This window comes from Chelonoidis abingdonii, chromosome 23 (assembly GCF_003597395.2).
Source record: "Chelonoidis abingdonii isolate Lonesome George chromosome 23, CheloAbing_2.0, whole genome shotgun sequence".
In the NCBI taxonomy this organism is placed as follows: Eukaryota; Metazoa; Chordata; order Testudines; family Testudinidae; genus Chelonoidis; species Chelonoidis abingdonii.
In genome coordinates this window covers 6,071,614-6,095,689 of record NC_133791.1, presented here as the reverse complement: position 1 = coordinate 6,095,689, position 24,076 = coordinate 6,071,614, and the positions used below count along the sequence as shown (strand labels likewise).

The 24,076-nt window shown below is 44.9% G+C and overlaps 1 protein-coding gene across 1 annotated transcript in view; it reads left to right on the top strand.

Annotated features, from left to right (window-relative positions):
- The first annotated feature begins 230 nt into the window (after positions 1-230).
- The window catches only part of GABRD (gamma-aminobutyric acid type A receptor subunit delta), a 33,063-nt gene continuing 9,217 nt past the window's right edge, over positions 231-24,076 (top strand). The window contains exons 1-4 of the mRNA XM_032780084.2: positions 231-906; positions 20,373-20,485; positions 22,683-22,750; positions 23,831-24,051. Of these exons, the coding sequence (XP_032635975.1) occupies positions 824-906; positions 20,373-20,485; positions 22,683-22,750; positions 23,831-24,051 (485 nt within the window). The 5' untranslated portion in view covers positions 231-823. The remainder of the gene's footprint in view (positions 907-20,372; positions 20,486-22,682; positions 22,751-23,830; positions 24,052-24,076) is intronic.

Genomic DNA, 24,076 nt, shown 5'->3' with positions numbered 1-24,076 from the left:
AACGCTGGCTCTGCCGCCCATGCTCTTGCTAGTGCTTTCTGTGTGTGACTTGTTTAAAGTCCCTCCACCTGCAAAATCCCCTTTTTCCCAGGGCTAGATCCCCCTGCTCATTTCCCTCCTCCAATCTCAGTGCTGCAGAGGGCAGGCGCTTGCTGCTGTTGCCCCTGGAGTTGTGCAGGGAGCGGTGCGGAGGAAGTAGAGGGGAAGGAACCGTGCCGCGCGCGCACACACAAATCCCTGCAGTTTACCCACGCTTTTTCCGGCTAAAACGTGCATTAATCTCACTCTGAGCAGCTCCTGGACTGATTGCTGCTCCAGGGACGTGTCCCACTATGTCCTGAGATTGGACTCGATCGTTGTGTTTAGTTTTGGTTTTTGCACAGGGGCACTTCTAGGAGCTGATGAGCATTTGTATTTCGCTTCCTCCTGCGCGTGCTATGATCAAATCTGTAATTTCAGAGGTTATTTTCGGCAACCAGCTTTGCACGGTGGAAGATCTGCTGGGAAGAAGCCTCTGAAAAGCAGCCGCGAGTGGGGATGGCACAGAGGGGCAGCTGTCAAGCCGGGATGCCACTTTTCCTGTCCTTGGTATGAGGCAGGGAACGGGGCGCAGCCGAGGAGACCAGGAGGGCTGACGCTGCTCCCCATCTCGCCCTGCCTGCATGTCTCTCGGCGGCTGTAGAGATTGTGGGGGCTGCTGCTGAGCAACAACACTGCTTCAAACTGAGCCTCAACTTAACACAGCAGGGATGGTAACGCTACAGCAGCCTCCTCGGTGCTTCCAGGACAGCAGGAGAAACAGGGTTTTGCTTGCCACTGTCTAATGCCTGGGACTAAAATGGAATTTCTCACCTGGATTTTACCGTCCTTGGTTCTGCTGTGCACCCAGCAGCACAGGTGTATCAGGTAAGGACCGGGGGTGGGGGGTCCAGGGTCTTTACTTATGTGTCATTATCCCCCTTTACCAAGGACGCCCTGAGTTTGTGGGCTGCGGATCTCTGTCTGGCAGGGAAAGTGGGTGTCGATTGGAGAGTTTGTCACAAGGTGCCCTACTTTTATTCCTATTCCACCAGCTGAGCAGCAGCGTCCCGGATTAATCAAGTGGGAAGCCCGTTAACAGGATGTCTGGGGAAGGCGTATCTCTAGGGCACTTGGTCTAAATTGGAGGCAATCTCTACAGTTAATGGCATTTCACAGGCCCGGGATAGTTCCGTCCCTGTTTAAAAAGCAGCAATCCCTGCAGTTTGGCCATAAAACTCTGCTGCTCACTGGAGATCGCTGGCTGGTGACTAGCCTCCCCAGACGTAACAAAAAACAGATTGCAGAGATGCATGCACTGTAGTTGTGCCCAAAGCTTTAACTAAAGGGCTTCACTCCAGGCCTAGGGCTCCAGCCAGCATGTGGCCCTGGGAAAGCAACAGAGGGCTGGGAAAGGGCTCAGAGAGAATTTTGAAAAACAAAGCAAACCCATTTAAAAAAAGAAGTGTAGGGCTAAATCTGTGCAATTGTTAGTTACGTTCACTCCGACGGTGTTAGCTAGGCAACCAGCTCGGATCCAATTTGCGATGTTCTTTATATACTCTCCACGGATCTGGAGGCTGAAAGTGGAGAAAGCTTGCCATGGTTATGCAAAGAACGCAGAAGGGGGAGGAAACCTTTAAAAGAGAGAGAGATTTAGTTCAGGACATCTAAAAGCAATGCCCAAGCTTTTCCAGGCAGGGAGCCTTGGGAGGGGATTCCCCTGCTCCTCAAAAACAGTGGATATGCCTATTTGTATTTGAGGGGCTTCAAGATGGGGGAAATAAAGGCCAAGTGGTGACTGTGCACAGAGGAACATGGTTACTGTGGTGTTTGGGATTATTTGCTGAGGTTTTATTATTTTATTGAGAAGTAGGACGATCCAGTGGTTAGAACAGGAGTCAGGCAACTGAGTCTTAGGCAAAGTCCTGCATCTGATTAACCGCATGACCTTGAGCAAGGTACCAAAGGCCAGATACTGATACTTTTACGCAAATATCTTACTTCTCATGCATTCCTGTGTCTTAAGAGGGTCACACAAAGAGTAAGATGCTACTCACTAGGTGTATAAGGGTATCAGAATCTGCCCATAATTTCAATACCAGAGTTTCCCCACTGATACAGTTAGGATAACATTGAGAATTTTGGCTGAAAGGTGCTGTACAAGTGCAAAGTATTACTATTATAAATAAGCAATTACTCTTCTCTAGCCTGTGACTTCAGGATCTGTTTCAAGGCATAGCAAGAGCCTGGATGTGTACAATGTATAATTTGTTACATAAATTATTTTATTACTGGTTTAATTGCCTAGTTACTTGGCTTTCTTCCTACAATGACACAATAGTGATGAATTGTTTGTTAGAAATACATATACTTTGTAACAGAGGAAGGGAACAGCTAGAAAAATACAATTGCTAGCTTTCGAGATTTAATATTCTGTGTTCAAAAGATGTTAGCAGTTTATCTTATTTAAAATTGCCCATAGCAAAAGATTCTGAGTTCAAAGGACGATACTGTGTTTAGTACAGTGCAATCTTCTGAAAGATCATTTAGAACAGGGTTCTCATTGCAGATGAAGTGATGAGCTGTATTTGAAAAGAAAAAAGGCTTAATGGACACCTGGTGTATCGCACCCTAGCCAGACAATAATACAGATAATAATAATCCTGGAAACCAGCCTGCAAATAATTTTACTCATATTAAATTAAATGGAACTACACAAATGAGTAAAATTAGTGATATGTAAATGTTGACAGGTTTGGGCCCAAAGTTTTTGTAATGGAAATCTGCATTCCTGAGTGTTTGGGTGGGAACCGTGAAACCAATGAAAGTTAACATGGCTGGTGAAACTTTGGAGCCGAGCATCAGAAATTGCAAACCAGTTTCCACTTGTTTTTTAAGGCTGGACAAGGAGAAGAATTTCACCACTGAATGTTAACCAAAATAAAGTTTAATGTATGTAGTCTAAAGTTGCCCTTGGGTTATTGAATCATTATTTACAGCCGAGCAGAAACTGGTTTCCATTGAGTTCACATAGGACCTGATCCAAAGTCCACTAAAATCAGTGGATAGGCTTCCATAAACTTCAAGGGGCTTTGGGTCAGGCTATAAGTTCTGAAGACAATTCTTAGTGCTATAGCATCTGTAAGCAGCAAACTTACACATACCAGACTCTTTACAGGTGATGCAATTCCTTTTCCTTATTTTAAAAACGCAATGACATGCTAACTTATTTTCTGGTTTAAAAATCAATTAAAGCATTTTTAAAAATGCATATTTAGCATTATTCTTATCCAAATCCCATTATCCAACTGAGCTTCATGGAGAAATGTGTGACTAAGGCTGCATAATCCTCAGGCTGAAGTCCTGTGCAAATGCGCGTAAATTCTGTGTGCGCTAACCACTGTTGCTGAATTGTCGCCTCAGGGTCCTGTTCTAATCTCTTGGACTGATGCATATCCCTTGGCCACTTGCAATAACTCATCCTGTAAGGGCCTCAAGAAGAGTATACTTTTCTCCTTCTACCCTCTGTGCCAGAGATGCACAGGTTTGTATGGTAGAAGGTGCTTTAGCTAGGATATATTTTACTAGTAGTTTCATACACTGAGATTAAAATGTAAAATTTTATTGGTGGCTACATTTCCTCTTTACTGATCTAATTTTAATTTTTAAATGTGATGCCTTGATCATAATGACTGCAGGGATGCCAAAGAATACATCTCTCTGGCCACAGATTCCATGGATTGTAGAGAAGAGATTATTAAAAAGAAAGTGCTGTTTGGAAGATCCTAAACACCACAATATTAGTTAAGGCTTCCCAAGGACCAGCTTTAAAGTTAAATACCAGAACTATCATCAATTTTTTGTTTTTTAAGGAAGTACCCATAGCCTGCTCATGCTTGGCACTTTCTGAACATTACCTATCTTAAATAAGATGCTCAAAACAGGTATAATCTGAGGTCTCCATTACTTGTGCTGCTTGACAGAAATCAATGAGCCAAATTCAGCCTTGAAATGAGTGAAGTTGCATCAACTTATACCAGGGCTGAGATTATCCTATCCCACTGTGTTTATTAGTAATACTGGTATTCGTTTGCAGCTTCCTATGTGCTTGGACAGAGCTTGGCACATTGTAGATGCTCTCTTAATACAAATAAATAATAATTGAGGTGCATTAAAAGAAAATATAGTGAGATGTCTTCTCTTGCAGTGGGAGAGATTCATGTGCAGTACTTACTCCGATTACTATTAATAGGAGTCATGCGGATGTCATGCTCAAAGGTTTAAAAGGCCCCTGACTCTATAACTCTCCAGTGAAATAGTTTTTAATTCTCTAATTAAAAATAGACACACAATATTTTATACTTGTTTAAAAAATAATTCTGTTTGTATGTAATTAACTATCCTATTGAATAGTACATCTCTCAAGCTTTTATTCCCAGTGATGAGAAGAGAGGCTTGCACATGTGAAATATATTCAAAGAGTAGACTACTTCATGCAGCTTAAAACTCGTGGAGAAATGGAATAAAGACTTTGATGTTCATAAGGTTGCCATGAATTAATCTTAATGCTTTTTCAATTACATTTCGAAATATGGAACATATTTACAGTTAGCTTCACTTAGAGTCAAGGATGGCAGATGGAAAGGATACACATATTACTCTAGATAATCCTGGAGCCTGATACAGACTAGATCATTCACTGACCTTGCCTGATATTTAAAGGCCTTTTTCCAGGAAAAAAAATGGCAGATAAAATTATATTGAAATGAAACAAATTTACCTCCATACCAGTTCTCTGGACCACACACAGTCAGCTATTTAACAGACTGATTCTTTCAGGTGAAAATATCCATTTCAGGTGCTCAGTTCCCCACAGACAGTGTAGAATGTAGGCTGGTTGGGTGACTTAAAAGAGAAACAGGAGAGATACAGGGAGCGAGAAATTTTCCCCACCACTTTTTTTAATGAGCATACACGGCCACTAGTGCGGGTTACCGTGACCTATCTACAAGTTTGATCTAAAGTCAGCACTGCTGATGGCCACTGACTTGCAGAAGGTGCTTGGGCTTTTTGTGTTGGAGAGAGTAACTGAGATTCCTATCTCTCTCTCTCTTCTTGTTCAGCAGCCACTGAACAGTGCATTCAATCCCACATGGCTTAACTGAAATATTTACCAAGTCTTTTGCTCACTGATATCAGGGAATTTTGACTCAATATGTTCAAGGAGTGTCCCAGGAGATAGTAAGAAGCAGGCAATATTGCAGTTGATAAACCATGCTGCATTAGTGAAAATGCATTTATTCTGCAGCTGGTTGGAGAGACACATCATCTGAATTAGGTGTATATGTTATCCACATCCCCACTGTTGGCTGTATTTATACCTCCAGGAGAGCTGCATTTCTTGGGAATATTTATTTGAAGGACTTTGTAGTTTTCCCAAGTTTGTATAATAACCATAAACATCAGCTTTCTCTCTGCTTCAACAGGGCTAAATTGTCTTTCCCTACCAGACAGGAAAACTAGACTTTTTTTTTTTCTAGAAAGAAAAATGAGGCTCTTTTCCGTGGTGAACCACCAATTGCATCTGTCAAAGCATTATAGAAATGTAGGTCTAGAAGGGACCACAAGAGGTCATCTAGTCCAGCCCACTGCACTAATGCAGGACCAAGTAAACCTAGACTCCCTGACAAGTGTTTAACTGACCTGTTCTTAAAACTCTCCAATGATGGGGATTCCACAACTTCCCTTGGAAACCTATTCCAGAGTTTAACTGCCTTTACAGTTAGAAAGTTTTTCCTAAGGTCTCACTTAAATATCCTTTGCTGCACATTAAGACTATTATTTCTTCTTCGAGTGATTGCTCATATGCATTCCAGTAGGTGTATGAGGCGCGCATGCACGCTCGTCAGAAGACTTTTACCATAGCAACTCCAGCGGGCCGGCAGGTCGCCCCCTAGAGTGGCGCTGCCATGGCGGCTGATATATACCCCTGCCGGCCCGCCCGCTCCTCAGTTCCTTCTTACCGTCGTGTTGGTCGTTGGAACTGTGGAGCGCGGCATAGCTGTCCTCCACGTCCCTATATTCTCCTTATTCGTAGTTTTTCTAGTTCTAATTATAGTTTTAGTTATAGTTAGTGAAGTATAGAATAGTGGTAGTTAATAGTTCTTGTTGTGTATAGTTAGCGGGCTTTGGGCTCTAGCCCTCCCCTGCGCCCGGCGCAGGGCTTATGCCTGATTCGCCAGGGTGCAAGCCGTGCTCGGCCTGCAAGAAGCCGATGCCCACTAGCGATCCCCATGACGCCTGCCTGAAGTGCCTTGGGGAATCGCATATCTCTGAGACGTGCCGAATTTGCAAGGCCTTCAGACCAAGGACCAAGAAGGAGCGAGATCAGCGCTTAAAGACTCTCCTAATGCAAGAGGCGCTTAACCCTTCATCCTCGGCACAGAGTGCCGCCTCGGCTGCGGCACCGGACCACTCCAGGCCCGTGAAAACGCTGTGGCACCGACCTTCTCCGGCCCCCGGCCCCGGGAAAAGACCATCAACGTCCTCCACCCCAGCTAAGCAGGCTCGGACGGAGCACCTGACGCCGACTCCGGCTGTGGCGGCCGTGCCAGGGATTTCGTTGACTCTGGGCCCGGGAGGTCCATCGAGTCCGGTCCCTCCCAGCTCCCCGCTAAGATCTGGGGTCGAGCTGGTGGTCCCATCTACACCCGACACATTCTCCTCGGCCAGGGACCTCATCGCGTTGACGGAGCCTACGCTGCCCCAACCCCCGGCACCGCCGGTGCGGGTTCTTCAATCGAAGGGCAAGCCGATGACCATGCGAGCACCGTCCCTGGATTCCCCGAGTCGGCACCGATCACCGTCAAGATCCCGGCACCGCTCCCGGTCCCGAGGGAGGTCTCGCTCAAGATGCCGCTCGCAGTCCCGGCACCACTCTCCGCGGTGGTACCGATCGTACTCGCGACGTAGGTCATCTTCACGCTGGTCCCGATACTCCCAGCACCGCTCAGGCTCGAGCCATCGTTACCGGCACCGTGACTCGAGGAACCATTCTCGCCGTCGGCAATCCAGATCCAGGTCGACCTCCCGGCATCGGGCTGGTGGCAGGTCCCGGTCTCGATCGCGGCACCGGTATGGCTCATGGCACCGATCTCCGGTACCGAGGAGGTCTCCGCCATCAGGAGTGCTTGATCCGTATCACTCCCATTCGGCTCCTCCGTGGCCGTCTCGCCAGGCATCAGTCTCTTAGCGAGCGGACAGCGCGTACCTAGACGCTGACAGGCCTGCTGCTCTGTTTCCCGAGACCTAGCAGGAGCATGGTCCTCAGCAGTGGGGTTTCTGGACCTCCTGGGCATACCACCAAGCCCAGGGCCCTCAGCAGATCCCTCCGCGTTTGTCCGCTTCCGAACACAGGGCTCCGGAGGCCACCTCTTCCCGTCCTCCTCCGTCCCCTACAAAGGAAAGGTCATCTCAGCCTCAGGACCCTGAGTACCCACTAGAGTCGGATGCAGTGCTCCAGACAGAGCCGCCGACGGATCCACTCCTGCCAGGTCTCTCCTCATCATCATCCCAGGATGAGGCAGTAGCGGGCACGACATCCACCAGTCCCCCTCCACTTGACCTGAGGGCACACCAGGACCTCCTCAGGCGCGTAGCGCAGAACATGAATTAGCCGTTACACCTATAACACCTGGGTGGTGGTGGACAAATTTAAAGAGCTGCTACCGCAGGACGCTCGTCAAGAGTTCTCCGCAATCCTTGACGAGGGAAAGAAGGTCACAAGAACCTCTCTGCAGACAGCTTTGGATGCTGCAGACTCGGCCGCCAGAACTCTGGCCTCCGGCGTTACTATGCGCCGCATCTCTTGGCTACAGGTCTCTGGCCTTCCTCCAGAACTCCAATACACCATCCAGGACCTTCCGTTTGAGGGCCAGGGCCTGTTTTCGGACAAGACTGACCCTCGGCTGCAAAGCCTTAAAGACAATAGGGTCATTATGCGTGACTTGGGGATGCATACACCGGTCACCCAATGCAGACCCTTCAGGCCTCAACAACAGCACAGGCCTTACCCCCAGCCCAGGCAAAGACAAGACTTCGCCAGGCAGCGGACTAGGAATGGCCGGCGTAGGTAATCGGGCAATCAGGGAGGACAAAACCAAGGTTCCTCCAAGCCTTCCTCCAGCCCGAAGCCCTCATTTTGAAGGTGCGCCCGAGGGCGCTATACCAGTTCCTCCTACGGACTATCTCCTCCTTTCGCCCACCCGGCTTTTCGTTCTCTCCCTAGCAGGGTCCAGTTACTTCGACACAGGTCGTCCGACAGGCCGACTTGGATACCATCTAAGTTTGTTTCATACCCCCTCTGTCCCCACCACCCCGCTCTCAGGACCCTCTCGAGCAACTCCTCTCCAGGAGGTGCGAACGCTCTTCGGAAAGGGCCATAAGAAAGGTTCAGAGAGCGAGAAGTGCAAGGAGGTTATCCCTTATTTTCTAATTCCCAAGGCAAAGGGAGCCTCAGGCCTATCCTCGACCTCGAAGCTAACAGATACTGGTGAAGTTGAAGTGTCCGTATGGTATCTTGGGACGATTATCCCATCCTGGATCCCGGAGACTGTACGCCGCCCTCGACATGCAGGATGCTTACTTCATATAGTCATCTCCCGCCCACGGAGGTTCCTTCGGTTTGTCAGCGGCCGTCACTATCAATTCGCAGTCTCCGTTCGGCCTCTCTAGCGGCCCGAGAGTGTTATCCAAGTGCATGGCTGTAGTCATCGCTACCTTCGCCGCAGTCTGCGTGCATGTTTTCCATACCTCGACGACTGGCGATCCGGGACCCTCAGAGAGTGAGTCCTCGCTCACAGTAGTCGCATGCAGGAGACTCTTTAAGCCTAGCCCTGATACTCAATGCGAGAAGTCAACTCTAACCCCACTCAGAGCAAGAGTTATCGGCGCATTCGGACTCACACTCTGGCAGAACCGTTCTTCATTATTGCAGTTCCAGCGTTGACGGCCATATCCACAGATTGCGCGCAGGCTTTGACCTCAATTGTACTTGCTGGCTCTTGGGCCAATGGCAGCCTGCCTTCCGTTCACGGGAAACGCACGGCTCGCTTCAGCCCTCCAGTCCTGCTTGTTCTAGCCCGTCCGGCAGACGCCTTTGGACACAATTGTCATAGTTCTCTAGGATGTCCTACACTCCTTACGGTGTGCGGGACCAGCTCGTGGTGTGTGCGGGGCTCCATTCCATCCGCTCCAGCCTCGGTGTCCAACATGTGCGCATCAGACTTGGCTGGGGAGCTCATCTCGGAACGCATGCGACCCAAGGCTGTGGTCTCCCCCGAATAGCCTCCACATACGTGCGAGAATTGAGGCGTCCACTTGCTTGTCCAACATTCCATCAGCAGCTCCAAGGTCGTGTTGTTCGTTTTCACGACACACACGACGTGTACTATAATAACAAGCAGGGCGGCATGAGGTCTCCTCCTCTGTGTCGGGAGGCATGAGGCTGTGGACTTCTGCATAGCCCACTCCATTCCCCGTTGCAATCCTTCCCGGTGGTTCGAAACACGCTGGCGATCGTCTGAGCAGTCCTTCTCTCCCACGAGTGGTCCCTTTACCGGACGTTGCTCTGCACTCTTCGGAGGTAGGTAATTCCCAGATGGACCTCTTTGGTCCGCAGGAACAAGAAGTGCCAATCTGCTCTTTCACGGTCCATCGGACTTGTCATGCCACTCACCTGTCTCTCACCCGATGTGACTAGGTTCCTTAAGGTCTGGAGGCTCTTTACCCCCAGATTCACCGCCCCGCCCATCCGGACCTGAACCTGGTTTTTTGCGAAGATTATGTCCCCGTTGAGGCCGTTGGCTACGTTTCCTCCTCCTATACTCTCTTGGAAGAGCGCGTTCCTGTAAGCCATCACATACGCTAGATGCGGTGTCGGAACTGTGGGTCCTGATGTAACGAGCCCCGTATACAGTTGCATCGGAACAAAGGGCAATGAGACTGCCCCAGTTCTCCCCAAGGTGTCTGCGCTTTCAGTCACAAGATCTTCTACCGTATCTTCCAAACCCATCGTACTCGCAGGAAGCAGCCAGGCACTCCTAGACCAGTAGGCGACTCGCCTTCTTATGTAAGAGAACCAAGCATTCCAAATCCCCAAGCTTTTGTTGCCATAGGCTGAACGGGTCAAGGGTGCCGTCTCATCTCAGAGATCTCCCATGTGCATCCTGTTCCGGGCTGTATGACTTGCTCATCTCCTCCGGGCTATGTGCTGCGCACTTGAACCGGGCTCAATGCCTCCGTACGCTTTCTTGTCCGACTTGTGCCATCCAGGAATCTGCAGGCAGCGACCTGGTCTCCGTCCATACCTTTCGCTCCACTAATGCCCCGGTCCAGCATTTAGGGATGACAACAGCTTCGGCTCTGTGCCATGCTTCACGCTGCGACTTCTCACTCGTCGACCCACTGCCTAGGTAAGGCTGGAAGCAAATACTGGAATGGAATGAGCAATCAGTGAAGAAGAAAAGATGGTACTCCCTTGTAACTGTTGTTCTTCGAGAGTGTGGCTCAATCATTCCAACCCGCCCTCTTCCCCACTGTCAGAGTAGCCGTAAGAAGGAACTGAGAGCGGGGGGGCCGGCGAGGGGTATATTCAGCCACCATGGCGGTGCACCTAGGGGCAACCTCGGCCGCGGAGTTGCTAGGGTAAAAGCTTCTGACGAGCGGCACGCGTGCGCGTAACACTACTGAATGGATATGAGCAACACATCTCGAAGAACAAAACATTTACAAAAGTGAGTAAGCCATCTTTTAGTCCTACCTCAGTGGACATAGAGAACAATTGATCACCATCCTCTTTTAGAACAGCATTTATATTTGAAAACTGTTCCAGTTCCTCGTCTTCTTTTTCAAAATTAAAAATGCCCAGTTTTTTTTAAAAACTCTTCCTCATAGGTCAGTTTTCTAAACTTATCATTTTTGTTGCTCTCCCTCTGAACTCTTTCTCATTCAAGTTGTCCAACTTCTTAGAATCAAGAAGATTAAGGGTTGGAAGAGACCTGCAAAGGTACTAGTCAACCCCCTGCTCAAAGCAGGACCAACCCCAACTAAATCATCCCAGCCAGGGCTTTGTCAAGCTGGGCCTTAAAACCCTCTAAGGATGGAGAGTCTACCACCTCCCTAGGTAACCCATTCCAGTGCTTCACCACCCTCCGAGTGAAATAGTTTTTCTAATATCCAACCTAGACCTCCCCCACTGCACCTTGACCTCATTACTCCTTGTTCTGTTATCTGCCACTACTGAGAACAGCCGAGCTCCATCCTCTTTGGAACCCCTCTTTAGGTAGTTGAAGGCTGATATCAAATTCCCCCTCACTCTTCTCTTCTGCAGACTAAATAAGCCCAGTTCCTCAGCCTCTCCTCATAAGTCATGTGCTCCAGCCCCCTACTCATTTTTGTTGCCCTCTGATGGACTCTCATCAATTTGTCCACATCCCTTCTGTAGTGGGGGGCCCAAAACTGGACGCAGTACTCCAAGTGTGGCCTTACTAGTACCGAATAGAGGGGAATAATCACTTTCCTCAATCTGCTGGCAGTACTCCTACTAATGCATCCAAATATGCCATTGGCCTTCTTGGCAACAAGGGCACACTGTTGACTCATATCCAGCTTCTTGTCCACCGTAATCCCTAGGTCCTTTTCTGCAGAACTTCCGCTTAACCAGTCAGTCCCCAGCCTGTAGAAGTGCATGGGATTCTTCCATCCTAAGTGCAGGACTCTGCACTTGTCCTTGTTGAACCTCATCAGATTTCTTTTGGCCCAATCCTCCAAATTGTCTAGGCCACTCTGGACTCTATCCCTACCCTCCAGTGTATCTACGTCCCTGCAATTTAGTGTAATCTGCGAATTTGCTGAGGATGCAATCCATCCCATCATCCAGATCATTAATGATGATGTTGAACAAAACCGGCCCCAGGACTGACCACACATCTTAAAGTGTGTCACCCAAAACTGGAAACAGTACTCCAGCTGAGGCCTCATCCTTGCTGAGTGGAACGATTACCTCCCATGCTTACATAGGACACTGCTGTTAATACACTCTAGAATTATATTAGCCTTTTTTTCAACTTCTTCACGTTGTTGGTGCATATTTAATTTGTGATCCACTATAACATTTAATTTTTTTCTTCCTAAGCATAATACTTCACACTTATTTTTATTATATTTCATCGTATTGATTTCAGACCAGTTCTCAATTTGTGAAAATCATGTTGAATTCTAATCCTGTCCTGCAAAGTGCTAGCAACACTTTCCACTTTGGCGTCATCCACAAATGTTATAAGCATGCTGTCTCCACATTATTGTCCAAGTCATTAATGAAAGTGTTTAATAGTACTGGACCCAGGACTGGCTCCCCACAAACCCCCCCAGAGACCTTTTCCTGTTTTGACAGACATTATGAGAACATTGTTTCCAACCAATTGTGCACAGTTTCATTTAGATCACATTTCCTTTGCTTGGTATTCAAGCAAGGGCAAAATGCTACATTTGTGCTGATGCAAGTCGCTGCCCTGAAAGAGAGAGTGCCAGAGAAATTATCCAGGAGCATGTTGCCATTCTGTTAGCATGGCACCACTCTGACTTGGCGCAGGGTAAAGATAAGCTATTTTTTTTTTGTTGCGTGCTGGTGTAAGCCCCTGGAGTTTTAGGAATTAATAGCGTACTTTTATATGGTCCCTTTCATCCCAAAGCACACTGTACAAAAGCTTAGGTCAAGAAATGAAGTTGCTGAATCAGCTGAAGGTGGTTTCATTTATTCCCATCTTTATTACTTGGATTATAAAATGCAAATCCTCTCCAGCTTGCATTTCTATGCCAGTCCTCATGTTTCCAGGTGAAATTCATGAATAACATCTCAGGCCTCAGATAATCCCCATGGCTCATCATGGGTGAATGGACTTCCCTGCTCTTGCACACAGTCTTAGGAAACTGGGCCTGGTGTAGGGAAGGCCACAGGAGTGGGGCTATGGAGGTATCCCACACATCACACTGCTGGCAGGCCATCTCTGTCACCCCCTCCCTCCCCACTCTCATGGCAGGCTGTAGTGTGGTGCGGAGGGTTTATGTGGGTTCTCTGAACTTGCATGAATGTCACTCCAGATGTGAATTTCACCATGTTTTCCATCCAGTCAAATAGTAAAGAGTCCTTAGTATTTTTCATTAGATTAGGTTAAAACAAACAAAAGTTATATGTCCAGTACAGCGGTTTGGACTGGATGACTTATCCTCCCAGTCCTACATTTCTATGATTCTATGTACAATACCCTACTTGGATGTTGGTGGGGAATGGCTATTTTGAAGACTTCTGAGGACTAGAAGATTTAGGGCCAAATTTAGCCCTAGAGTGAACGAGTATAATTCCTGTTGACAAGAGTGGAAATTGTGCCTACTTACACCATGGCTGAATTTAGTTCTTGGCCTGCAGCCCTGTTCACTCCAGCACAAAGACTCTGCTGCATTATTCCTAACTCCTATATTCTTTTCCTTGATCCTTTATCTTCCACACCATCCGAATGAAAAATTTAGTGTCATTTGGATAGTATGATTAGTTATAGAGGTTACCACCATGTAGATTAGGCCAAAATAAAGGTTTTTCATAGAAAAATCTAATATGAATAGACAGTTTCAATAACCTAATTGTTAATGTTTTAAAATTAAATCAGTTTTTGTTTGTTTGGGTTTATATATTCTCTGCCAGTATTGATAATCCAAGCAGCCAACACTGTGCTAGTGCCTGAGAAATAGAAAGTGACTAGAAAATAAGTGAAATTGACAAGTCTCATTTTCCTTGCCCAGTCAAATGAAATTCAAAAAGGAAACAAGTTGTGTAAAAGCAAATTGGCTCTTAACAGTTCTCTCAGTTGTAATTCTTTTATATCTGATCTAGTGTAAGTGGACATAGCTCCATTGACTTCAGTGCTACACCCATTGTTACATTAACCTATACCACGTGAGGATCTGACCCTCAGGCTTTATTAATAATAGGACTAAGATTCCTTTTTAATTTTGTGGTATATTGTGCTGTGGATTTTTAAGTAAAATTCTCGATGTATTGCAATCTGCTTAAAATGCATGGCATATGTGGCCCATCATTTTTAACCTGAGATTGTCCTTTTAGCTCTCTTAGTTCTTGTTAATGCCGCTACCATAGAACATTGACACAGGATAATACCCTCCCACTCTGTGGCATGCTGTAAATGCTGAAGCTTTTATGGAAAATAAATGTCAGGGGAAAATGAGGTGATTTTATTTGTCAAAAGAGATGATGCTCCTGACAGTTCTTTTACAATGACTTTATTTCTGTTATAGCAAATGACTGACGATGAGTCAGTCATCTGGGACTAAGTTCTCCAGGCAGCCACATAACACATTTTAGTGTGAAAATGGTATTGCAAAATTTGTTTTCTTAAATGTTTCAGATTCATTACGCAATAGTAGACATAGGACTTTGGATTTTTATAACATCTTGCAGCTAATAATCGCAAAGTGTTGTACACCCGAAAACCTGAATGGCAGATTCTGTCTTCCTTATGGATCAGGTCCCAAAGACAAGCACATGAGATAAGCAAGGGATGCATGCAGGAATCTCTTCACCCTCCACCAGAGTGCAGCCACCTCTGAAGCTAACCCTGTCATTTGTTTAAAAACACAAGACAGGATGACAAATCTATCCCTAAAAAGGTGCATGGGATTTTCAATGACCTGGATTCCATGTCTGTGTGTCAGGCCAAGACTTACAAATTACCAAAAAGGGGAAAGAAGAAAAAAGGGAAACATTTAGAAACAACATATTTGAAAACTATTCTCTTCTTCGCTAATCTGCCAAGACCATACTTCTGGATGTCATATGTCCCCTGTACTAACTGGTAGCATCAGTGATACTCAAAACAGGTCAGGGAATGCAAAAGAAAATAAATAAAAATATCACTGAGCTGTAATATCCAGCCTCAGCTGCAGCAGGAGAAATGCAGAACCTTGACTTTGGGTCTTGGCAGGTGAGTGAGTGAAAGGGTAACTTCACTTAAGTAAATATTGGCATTTCAATACCAAGGCAATAGGCACCTAAGAAATATCAAAGATAATAGATAGAGATAAATGAGCTGGCTGCACAGGTGACAAGACCCAGCAAATAGAAAAAAATATAGTTGGAATAAATCATCATAGCCTCCATTGAAGTCAGGCTATGCCAATTTACTCCAGCTGAGGATCTGGGCCAGCGAGTCCTCTGAGATACTTAGATAGGTGCTGCAGCTAGCTAGCTAGGTGAGTCTGTGTGTCAAGAGAATATTATAAATGCATTTAAACAAGCATCTCTAACCTGAAATTATGTGCTAACGAAATTTCATTGTTGGGCAATAACTGTCCCCATGCATCTTCAAGGTCACTTTATGCCTTGACAGCTATATTAACTCAGGATGGCAATGTCTCTGTTACTCAGAGCTTACATTCACACGCTGTTATCCCAAAGCTTCCTTACATTATTAACTCCATTCACATGTGGCAAGAACATCATCTCTGGGATAATCAAATATTCCCTGTTCAGCCCATGGTGAGAGGAAACTGTTCTGGTGGCTGATTCTTGCAGTAAGTGTAAATACTGAGCTGAATACACGCTTAAGTGACACAGTTTGGAGAAAAAACCCTTGTGCCTATGTGGGTCAATGTCACCTAGACGTTCCAAGAAAGTTATATAAGTCCCAAGACAAGCTGTTTGTGGTATATTAATCTGCAGCCTTTCATCGATATTTTAAAAGGTTTCTCTTCTGCTATCAGCGATATTTTTTTAAGCTCCATGCTTATTGCAGAGCTGAGTGGAAGCAGCTGCACCAATGCTTCAACAGCTCTGATGTGGTGCTTGCATCCAGTTACATGTGTCTCTAAGGCTATGTCTTCACTACTCGCCGTATCGGCGGGTAGCAATTGATTTCTCGGGGATCGATATATCGCGTCTCATCTAGACGCGATATATCGATCCCCGAACGCGCTCCTGTCGACTCCGGAACTCCACGAACGCAAACGGCAGTAGCGGAGTCGATAGGGAGCCGCAAACATCAATCCCGCGTCGTGAGGACGGCAGGTAAATCGATCTAAGATACTTCAACTTCAGCTACGTTATTCACGTAGCTGAAGTTGCGTATCTTAGATGGATCCCCTCCCCTAGTGTAGACCAGCCCTAAGAGACTTGAGAGTTATTCACACACCCTGGTAGATAGGATCTCCTTGCTAATTTATAGTCCAACAAATACTTCCCATTTCAACAAGCAGTTTTCATACTAATTTTCTGATAGCAGCAGGAGAGGCTCAAGAGATTATGCTGTCAGCTGAGTGCGTCTGTAGTTTTACAGGCAACTCCTATTAACTTTAAGCTGACCTGGGAACTCCCAGTGTCTGGCACTGAAAATGGAGTTCTAGAGATCAAATGCTGATTCTGTTTATCTGGAGAAATCTGAGGCCTGGTCTACACTACGCGTTTAAACCAATTTTAGCAGCATTAAACCGATGTAACGCTGTACCTGTCCACACTACGAGGCCCTTTATATCGATATAAAGGGCTCTTTAAATCGGTTTCTGTACTCCTCCTCAACGAGAGGAGTAGCGCTAAAATCGGTATTACCATATCGGATTAGGGTTAATGTGGCCGCAAATCGACGGTATTGGCCCCGGGCGGTATCCCACAGTGGCACCAGCCTGGCACTACGCTCTGGACACGCAACTGAACTCGGATGCTGTGGCCAGGTATACAGGAAAAAGCCCCGGGAAATTTAGATTTTCATTTCTGTGATGTGCCGCAGTCATGAGTCTCGATCAGCGGTGCAATGCAGTCCAAATCCAAAAGAGTCCAGAACATGGACTGTTACAGGAATACTGTATCTGATCCGCTGTATGGGGAAATCAAATCTGTTCTATCAAGGTTTCCGTACAGAAAGACGAAATGCCAAGCATTTGAAAAAAAAATCTCCAGGCGACAAGTGCTGCGTGACAAAGCATAACGGAAGCCAGAGACTCAAAGGATGCTGCATGGAGGGAGGGGGTACTGCGCACTCCAGCTATCCACACCACGCAGTCTCTGAAAAGTATTTGCATTCTGGCTGAGCTCCCAATGCTGTAGGTTCAAACACTATTGTCCGGTGCGTGTTGCAGGAAATAGCTCTCAATTTACTCCCCACCACCACCACGTGAAAGAAAGGGAAAGAAATCGTTTCTTGACTTCTTTCAGTGTCACCTATGTCACTGAATGCTGAATGGTAGACGCGATGCTGCAGCAGTGAAGCGCAGTATTCCTCCCTCTCCCCCTCCCAGGTGGCAGTGGTGAGTAGGACTGGTACGGTCCTATCAGCCCGTGAGGTGCTCCAATGCTTGATAACTGCTGAATACCTCTGCTGGCCTGAGGTGAGGCCGGCCGGGGGGGCGCCTGGGTAAAAATAGGAAATATTCCTGCACTCCCAGTAGATGGGACAGAACGACTGGTAACCATCTTCATCAAAAAAAAAAAAAAAAAAAAAAAAAAAAAAAAAAAAAGAAAAAAAAAAAAAAAAAAAAAAAAAAAAAAAAAAGAAAAAAAAAAAAAAAAAAAAAAAAAAAAAAAAAAAAAAAAAAAAAAAAAAAATAGCAACTGGGGCTGACTTCAAATCAAGCTCTCTCCCTTTCCTGTGAAAGAAAAGATTCTGTGCGCCTGGACTATCATAGCAGTGGGATGATGGCTCCCCCTCGGGGAGTCATTCCAGTTTGCTTTTGCGCCCCCAGCCAACCTCAGCCAGGGGCACCCATGACAGCAGCAGACAGTACAGAACGACAGATAACCGTCATCTCAAATGGCACAGCAGACGGTATAGAACAACTGATAACCGTCTCTGCTGTCATGCAAAGGCAAATGAATGCTGCTGTGTAGTGCTGCAGTATCGTCTCTGTCAGCGGCATCCAGTACACATACAGTGACAGTAAAAAAAAGCTGAACGGGCTCCATGGTTGCCGTGCTATGGCGTCTGCCAGGGCAATCCAGGGAAAAAGGGCGCGAAATGATTGTCTGCTGTTGCTTTCCCAGAGGAAAGAATGACTGACGACATTTACCCAGAACCACCTGTGACAATGATTTTTGCCCCATCAGCCACTGGGCTCTCAACCCAGAATTCTAAGGGGCAGGGGAGACTGTGGGAATTGTGGGATAGCTATGGAATAGCTACCCACACTGCAACGCTCTGGAAATCAATGCTAGCTTCGGACCATGGACGCACACTGCCGAATTAAGGTGCTTAGTGTGGCCGCGTGCACTCGACTTTATACAATCTGTTTTATAAAACTGGTTTATGTAAAATCGGAATAATCCCATAGTGTAGACGTACCCTGAAACTTCCATTCAAAGAGTGTTTTCAAAATAGTCTTTTCAAGACTTTGCTTTTTGCTGCCTCTCTGCTTTTCTCAACTTGTTCACCCTTTTGGCCAGAGCTTTGCAAAAGATGGCCATTTCAGGTCACATAAGTTTGCATCCCCTCAAATGTGCTTTTCTTTTTGTGTTTGCATGGGCCTGTTGTGCTTTTCACAAGAGCAGGGATGATAAAACTAGTCTCCTGGCTCTATTCCAGCTGAATTACGTTCTTCTTGCCTGAACTCCCCTGCTGTTACAACTGGGTATGTTCTTCACCTCCTGACTGTTGTGTAGTGTTGCTTTGAGCTGTTAGTTGCTATGCTCCGTTATTGAGGTAGCTTCGTTTCAGTGGTAAATGAAGCAATTCCTGAATGCATTAGGTGAAGTACTTTGTAGTTTTCTGGGACTCCTCCACCTCTTCTCTTCCATGAGGCTTAGCAAGTGAGCCCTTACCATATGCTCACTTATTTTGTTTCCTTGACACAAAATGACTGTCCTATTATTGCCACCTCTCTGGGCAGAGTTAAGAGGAAGAGGACCTTTGGAATTTTCCACGTCCTTTACTCTTTTTGGGCCTCCTAATCCTTTTTCCTGCCTGTTCCATCTCACACGGAGCCACTCAGAAACTCCATTCTCTTTCACATCCAGATGGATCTGGATTTTTGAGGGAGAGGCCTGGAATTAAGTCACCAATGTCTGCAGGTGAAGTTTAACTCTTGTCATCTCACCAGTAGGGAATAGATTCCCCCCCCCCCCCCAAGAGTAAAAATTGATGAAGGCAAAATTGGCCCCCTGATGGTGTCATTATATGAGGGATGGATAGATCAGTGGCTGCTTTTTTAATGATTGTAAAATTTTTGCATTTTGATACTTTCTAGCCTGAGGATTGTTAGTACTGGGGTCAGGTTGGCTTTGGGAAACAAAGATCTTTTAAAAATTGGATTAGGTAACTGGAGTTAGCAAATATGACTTGAAGCACCTAGGATAGACATAGTTTAACACCTTTAAAATTGTGTTAACACATTGTGTTGTTAATCCAGAGGTCTCAATTTCCTGAACCAGCAAGAACACCTAGATGGTGTTTAGCAATGGTAGATAGATAGTGCCTAGGCCATCAATAAGCTAAGGCCTTGGAGTATGTTGGTATTCCTGTGCTCTTACTTTTTCCACATAATCTCTATTATTCATATGATAATTATAGTATATTTGGTTTAATTTGAGTACTTAAAGATTCCTGTTAAATGAGTATGTTGCTTTATTATGCTGTCAGTTGAGTACTCAGTGAAGCTGGCTTATGGCAAAGTCATGTTTGTCACACAACATCTTCACTACAACTGGAATTACACCTTGTATATCAAGATGCAGTGAAGCAATTCAGGATTTATGGTCTGTCTTCATAAACCAAATCTCTCTATCTCCACATCACTCCATAAGCAGGTTCCACAGGATTCATTAATAACAGAATTGTATCCCATTTCTTTTTCATATTGGAAGAAAAAAGGAAGTTGAATTAAAAACAAGATCCTAGTTTGGTTCCAGTGACTAACTTTCTCTATTATTTTTTTCACAATGAAGAAAATACATCGTCATTTTAAACCTTGGTTTTGTTTATTTAGGAGGAAAAATAAACAAACTAAAAGCTATTTGTTCTTGATCTTATGTCCCCAAGGTAGTCTGTAGCCTTGTCTACACTCTTTTTTAGTCTAAACATCATTTGTCCCCCACCCCTACAAATTAATGAAACAATCCTCCTATCAACTCTCAGTACTGTTCCAATCATGCTGAGTTGCCTACCTTTTATCAGAGCTCTAGTAATGTGGCAGAAAAAAATAGAAGACTTACATGTACATTTTATTTTTTTTCTACACATGGTGAGATTTTAAAAGCTTGCTTGGACACTTATGGTTTGGTTTGGTTTTTTTTTATCCAGAGCAATGAATGACATTGGAGATTACACAGGCTCCAACATAGAAATATCCTGGTTACCTAATCTGGATGATTTAATGAAAGGATATGCACGGAATTTCAGGCCTGGAATTGGAGGTAAGAGTCTGATTTATGTCTCTTCTGATTTCTGGTGTGTTCCTTGTATAATCTAATGGCTGAAATGGATGTGAATGTCTGCCCTTTGCTAGATAAAATTAAGTGTTTGTGAACGTCTTGCTCTTAGATATACTGATAATAACAGTAAGAATGTTTTTTTTATTGTTTGTTTTGTTTGTTTGTTTGTTTATTTTTTATGTCAGCTTTGCAAAAAGTCCCAGGGCACTTCACAATCTAGTGAAATTAAAAGCTGCATCAAACCAGTTATTTGAGTTTGCTGAGCCAGAGTTTCTCAGTGATCACGCTGCTCCCCCACACTATGAACAACCCTCTTGTTTTGCGGTTTTGGTATAAAAACAAAACTCAGATCAGGTTTGTCAAGAGATTTCCAAACCTTTCAGGTACACCTGGGCCAGCCTACAGTATTGTGTCAAAACCATGCTCACTGTGCCGTTCCACATGGTTCCAAAGGAAAAGTAAGGGAAACTTGGTTTCCACTGAGTTTTGCTTTGTGATTTTGCATTTGTCTGAATTGGAAGCTCAAAGCAAAACTCAATGGATGTGAATGCATTGTGCGCTAAAGGCAAAAATGTTCTCCTGAGTCCTTGCACGATGATTCTGTCAAGTTTCACACGTTATTAAAAATGAGAGAGGCCTAACCCACAAAGTTTGGAGCCACACCTAGTCCCAGGTCATTGCAAATTTCAGTGGCATTTGGATCTGGGGTGTTGTTCAGCTCCTTTAAAGTTGAAGTCAAAGGGCCTAATTCCTCTCCATTCATCAGTGGGAGTCTTTTCATTGACTTCAATGAGTGTTGGATCAGGCCCTAAACAGGCTCATTTTTTCTCAGGTGAAAGAGCAAATGAGTCCATGAGTTGGGGCAAAAACATACCAAGATGTCAGGTTCCCTGGTTACAGTATAAAGCATAGCAGTGCTCTGAATTTAAGGCAATCCAGTGAGTCTGCAGTCATCGACCTTAAACAATCTACTAAATAAAAGGAAAATAACTCTGTGCTTTTCGGGCCCAGTGTTGCTGAAATGCTTTATAAGGAAGTAAAATCAGTTGCTCAGATTTTCAAAAGCAACTAGTGATTTTTGGGTGCACAACTTGGGTTGTCTTGAAGGGGCCTGCCTTTTCAGGAGGTGGGGGCTCAGCAGTGTGTGAAAGTCAGGGGCCTTTAAGGTGTCTCAGTTTGGGCCCCTCAAAATGGAGACCTCCCAAACCACTAGTCAATTTTGAAAATCTTGGCCAATTTGACAAGGCTGTGGCTGGCCTGCAAAGAGACTGTAAGATTTTAAACATAGTAACTTGGCAACTATTATAGACTGTCCTGTAGCTCAAGGGGCATTTTGTTTTCCCTTTTGAGCATGTGTGCAGTTCAGCTGATGCCCATGTGGCCTATGTATGTATGTGGACCTGGATCTTTATAGAGTTGCAGCAACAATACAACATACATAGGGTGTTTAGATAGCATTGGGCAATCCCCCTTTCCAGCATTCTTTCCAAATGATCACTCTATCCCAATTCACAGACCAATGAACATGGCAAAGCATGCATGTGAATAGAAGCAAAACTTCCATCTTGCCAGGGCAGAAGAATTCTACTAAGAAATCTGGATACGCCGGCAAGTCAGTCAGTTTATAATCAGCTTTAATTGGCACTCGCATAAGCCATAATGTTATTTTTCACCTGAAACAGCTTCTTTCTAAAGGGGTAAAGTTTTCTTATCTTTGAAAATGTAAAAGTAATTACTTCCACTGATCCTTAAAGCTGAAGGCTTTAAGGCATACAAGCAGTTCCTATTTTCTTCTGAGTTCTTACACTACTCCTATCACCATGGTATCTGAACTGACTTTTGGAAAGTCATTTTGTGGTCCATATCAAGTGGTGATCATTTCTGTACTTGAATAGTCAAAGTAGGTGTAATGGTTTCAAGGTGTAGCCACCAACTGTCAGAGATCATGACCAACCTCCCTTTCTTTATGGGTAGATGGGACGGTTTCTATGGAAACTTGGCATCACAATAAGAGGTTGGAAACCCATTGTTCTAAGACATTTTATTTCAGGAAATTGTGAGTAGGGGAAAGGATATTTAGGGATTCACTTCTGTAAACTGACTCCATATGAAAAGATTGACAAAGCTAGTGCATATCTAGTCATACCATATCCTCCTCAATTTAACGTCTCTTTCTCAGGCCCTCCTGTTAATGTTGCCCTAGCGATTGAAGTAACTAGCATTGACCACATCTCAGAAGTTAACATGGTAAGTTGCCATTTAAACTTGTTAAGACTGGAAAGCTGGGAATGCTTATACTGTGGTGGTGAGAAGTATAGAAAATCGATTAGGCATATATGATTGTTCTGCACAGAACGATCACTAGCTGAAATGAATTTGCAAGGAGAGAAAAAAATGTCCTACATTTTTCAAGTGAAAAATTGATACAGAAAAATCCTATCAAGAGCAGACTTACAGCTGCATGCTAGCCCATAGGTCAGATCCTCAACGGCTGTACATTAGCATTGCATATCTTCACTGGAGCGACACTGATTTGCACCAGTTAGGGATCTGGCTATGTATGTCCCATTTAAACTGGCTTAGTGGAAAGGGCAGGGTTGGAGTCTGAAGTATGTTGCCCTTATTGTTAGGAAAACTATTTTTAAGAATTAAATCCAATTTCTACTCCAATTCCACTTCCTCCTGGACACTTCTGGAAAGAGGCCTACAGAGCTCAGCCTCTTTTTTGCCCCTCTGCAAAGCCACTGAGTTGTGGGATGCTCCCTTAACCATCACAGCTATGTCCATACCCCTGAACAAAACAACAGGCTAGATTCTAGAGCATGTCACGATACTATATATCAAAGAACTGCAAAGATCAACTGCATTTTTGTAGCCTATTAAACCTGAAGATTTATTTTTAAAGCTATAGCTGTGACTTATCACTGACCCCTTCTCTCTATTGCATTCACTTGGGGCTTTTATTTTTTTAACCTGATTGAAAAAGACCACTGATCCTACTTAGGAAAGGTGCTCAGGAAGGATATTAACCTGATTCTTCCCATCAGTCTCAGACAGACATGCAGCTCTTGCTACATAGTATACCTGACAATGCCCTTGAATCAGAGCAGTTAAACACATGCTTGGGGTTATCCGTGTGTAGAAACAGACAAGAGACATTAAAATGTCCAGGCAGTTTTATTCTGATAGAGTATAAAAATATTCCAGTGCACAGGAAACAGCTATTAGATGTTCCAGACTAATACAATGAAATTTGACCAGGCCCCAAGATATCATCATTGTGTTTGTTTCACATGGTTTGTTAACTGTTGGTTTTTCTTGTGCTAGGAATACACCATGACAGTATTTTTGCATCAGAGCTGGCGAGACGACCGGCTGTCTTACAACCACACCAATGAAACTTTGGGCTTGGACAGTCGGTTTGTGGACAAGCTCTGGATACCAGATACATTCATAGTAAATGCCAAGTCTGCCTGGTTCCATGATGTGACGGTAGAAAACAAACTTATCAGGCTACAGCCTAATGGAGTCATTTTGTATAGCATCAGGTAAACAGAGAGAGAGTGTCTCTCG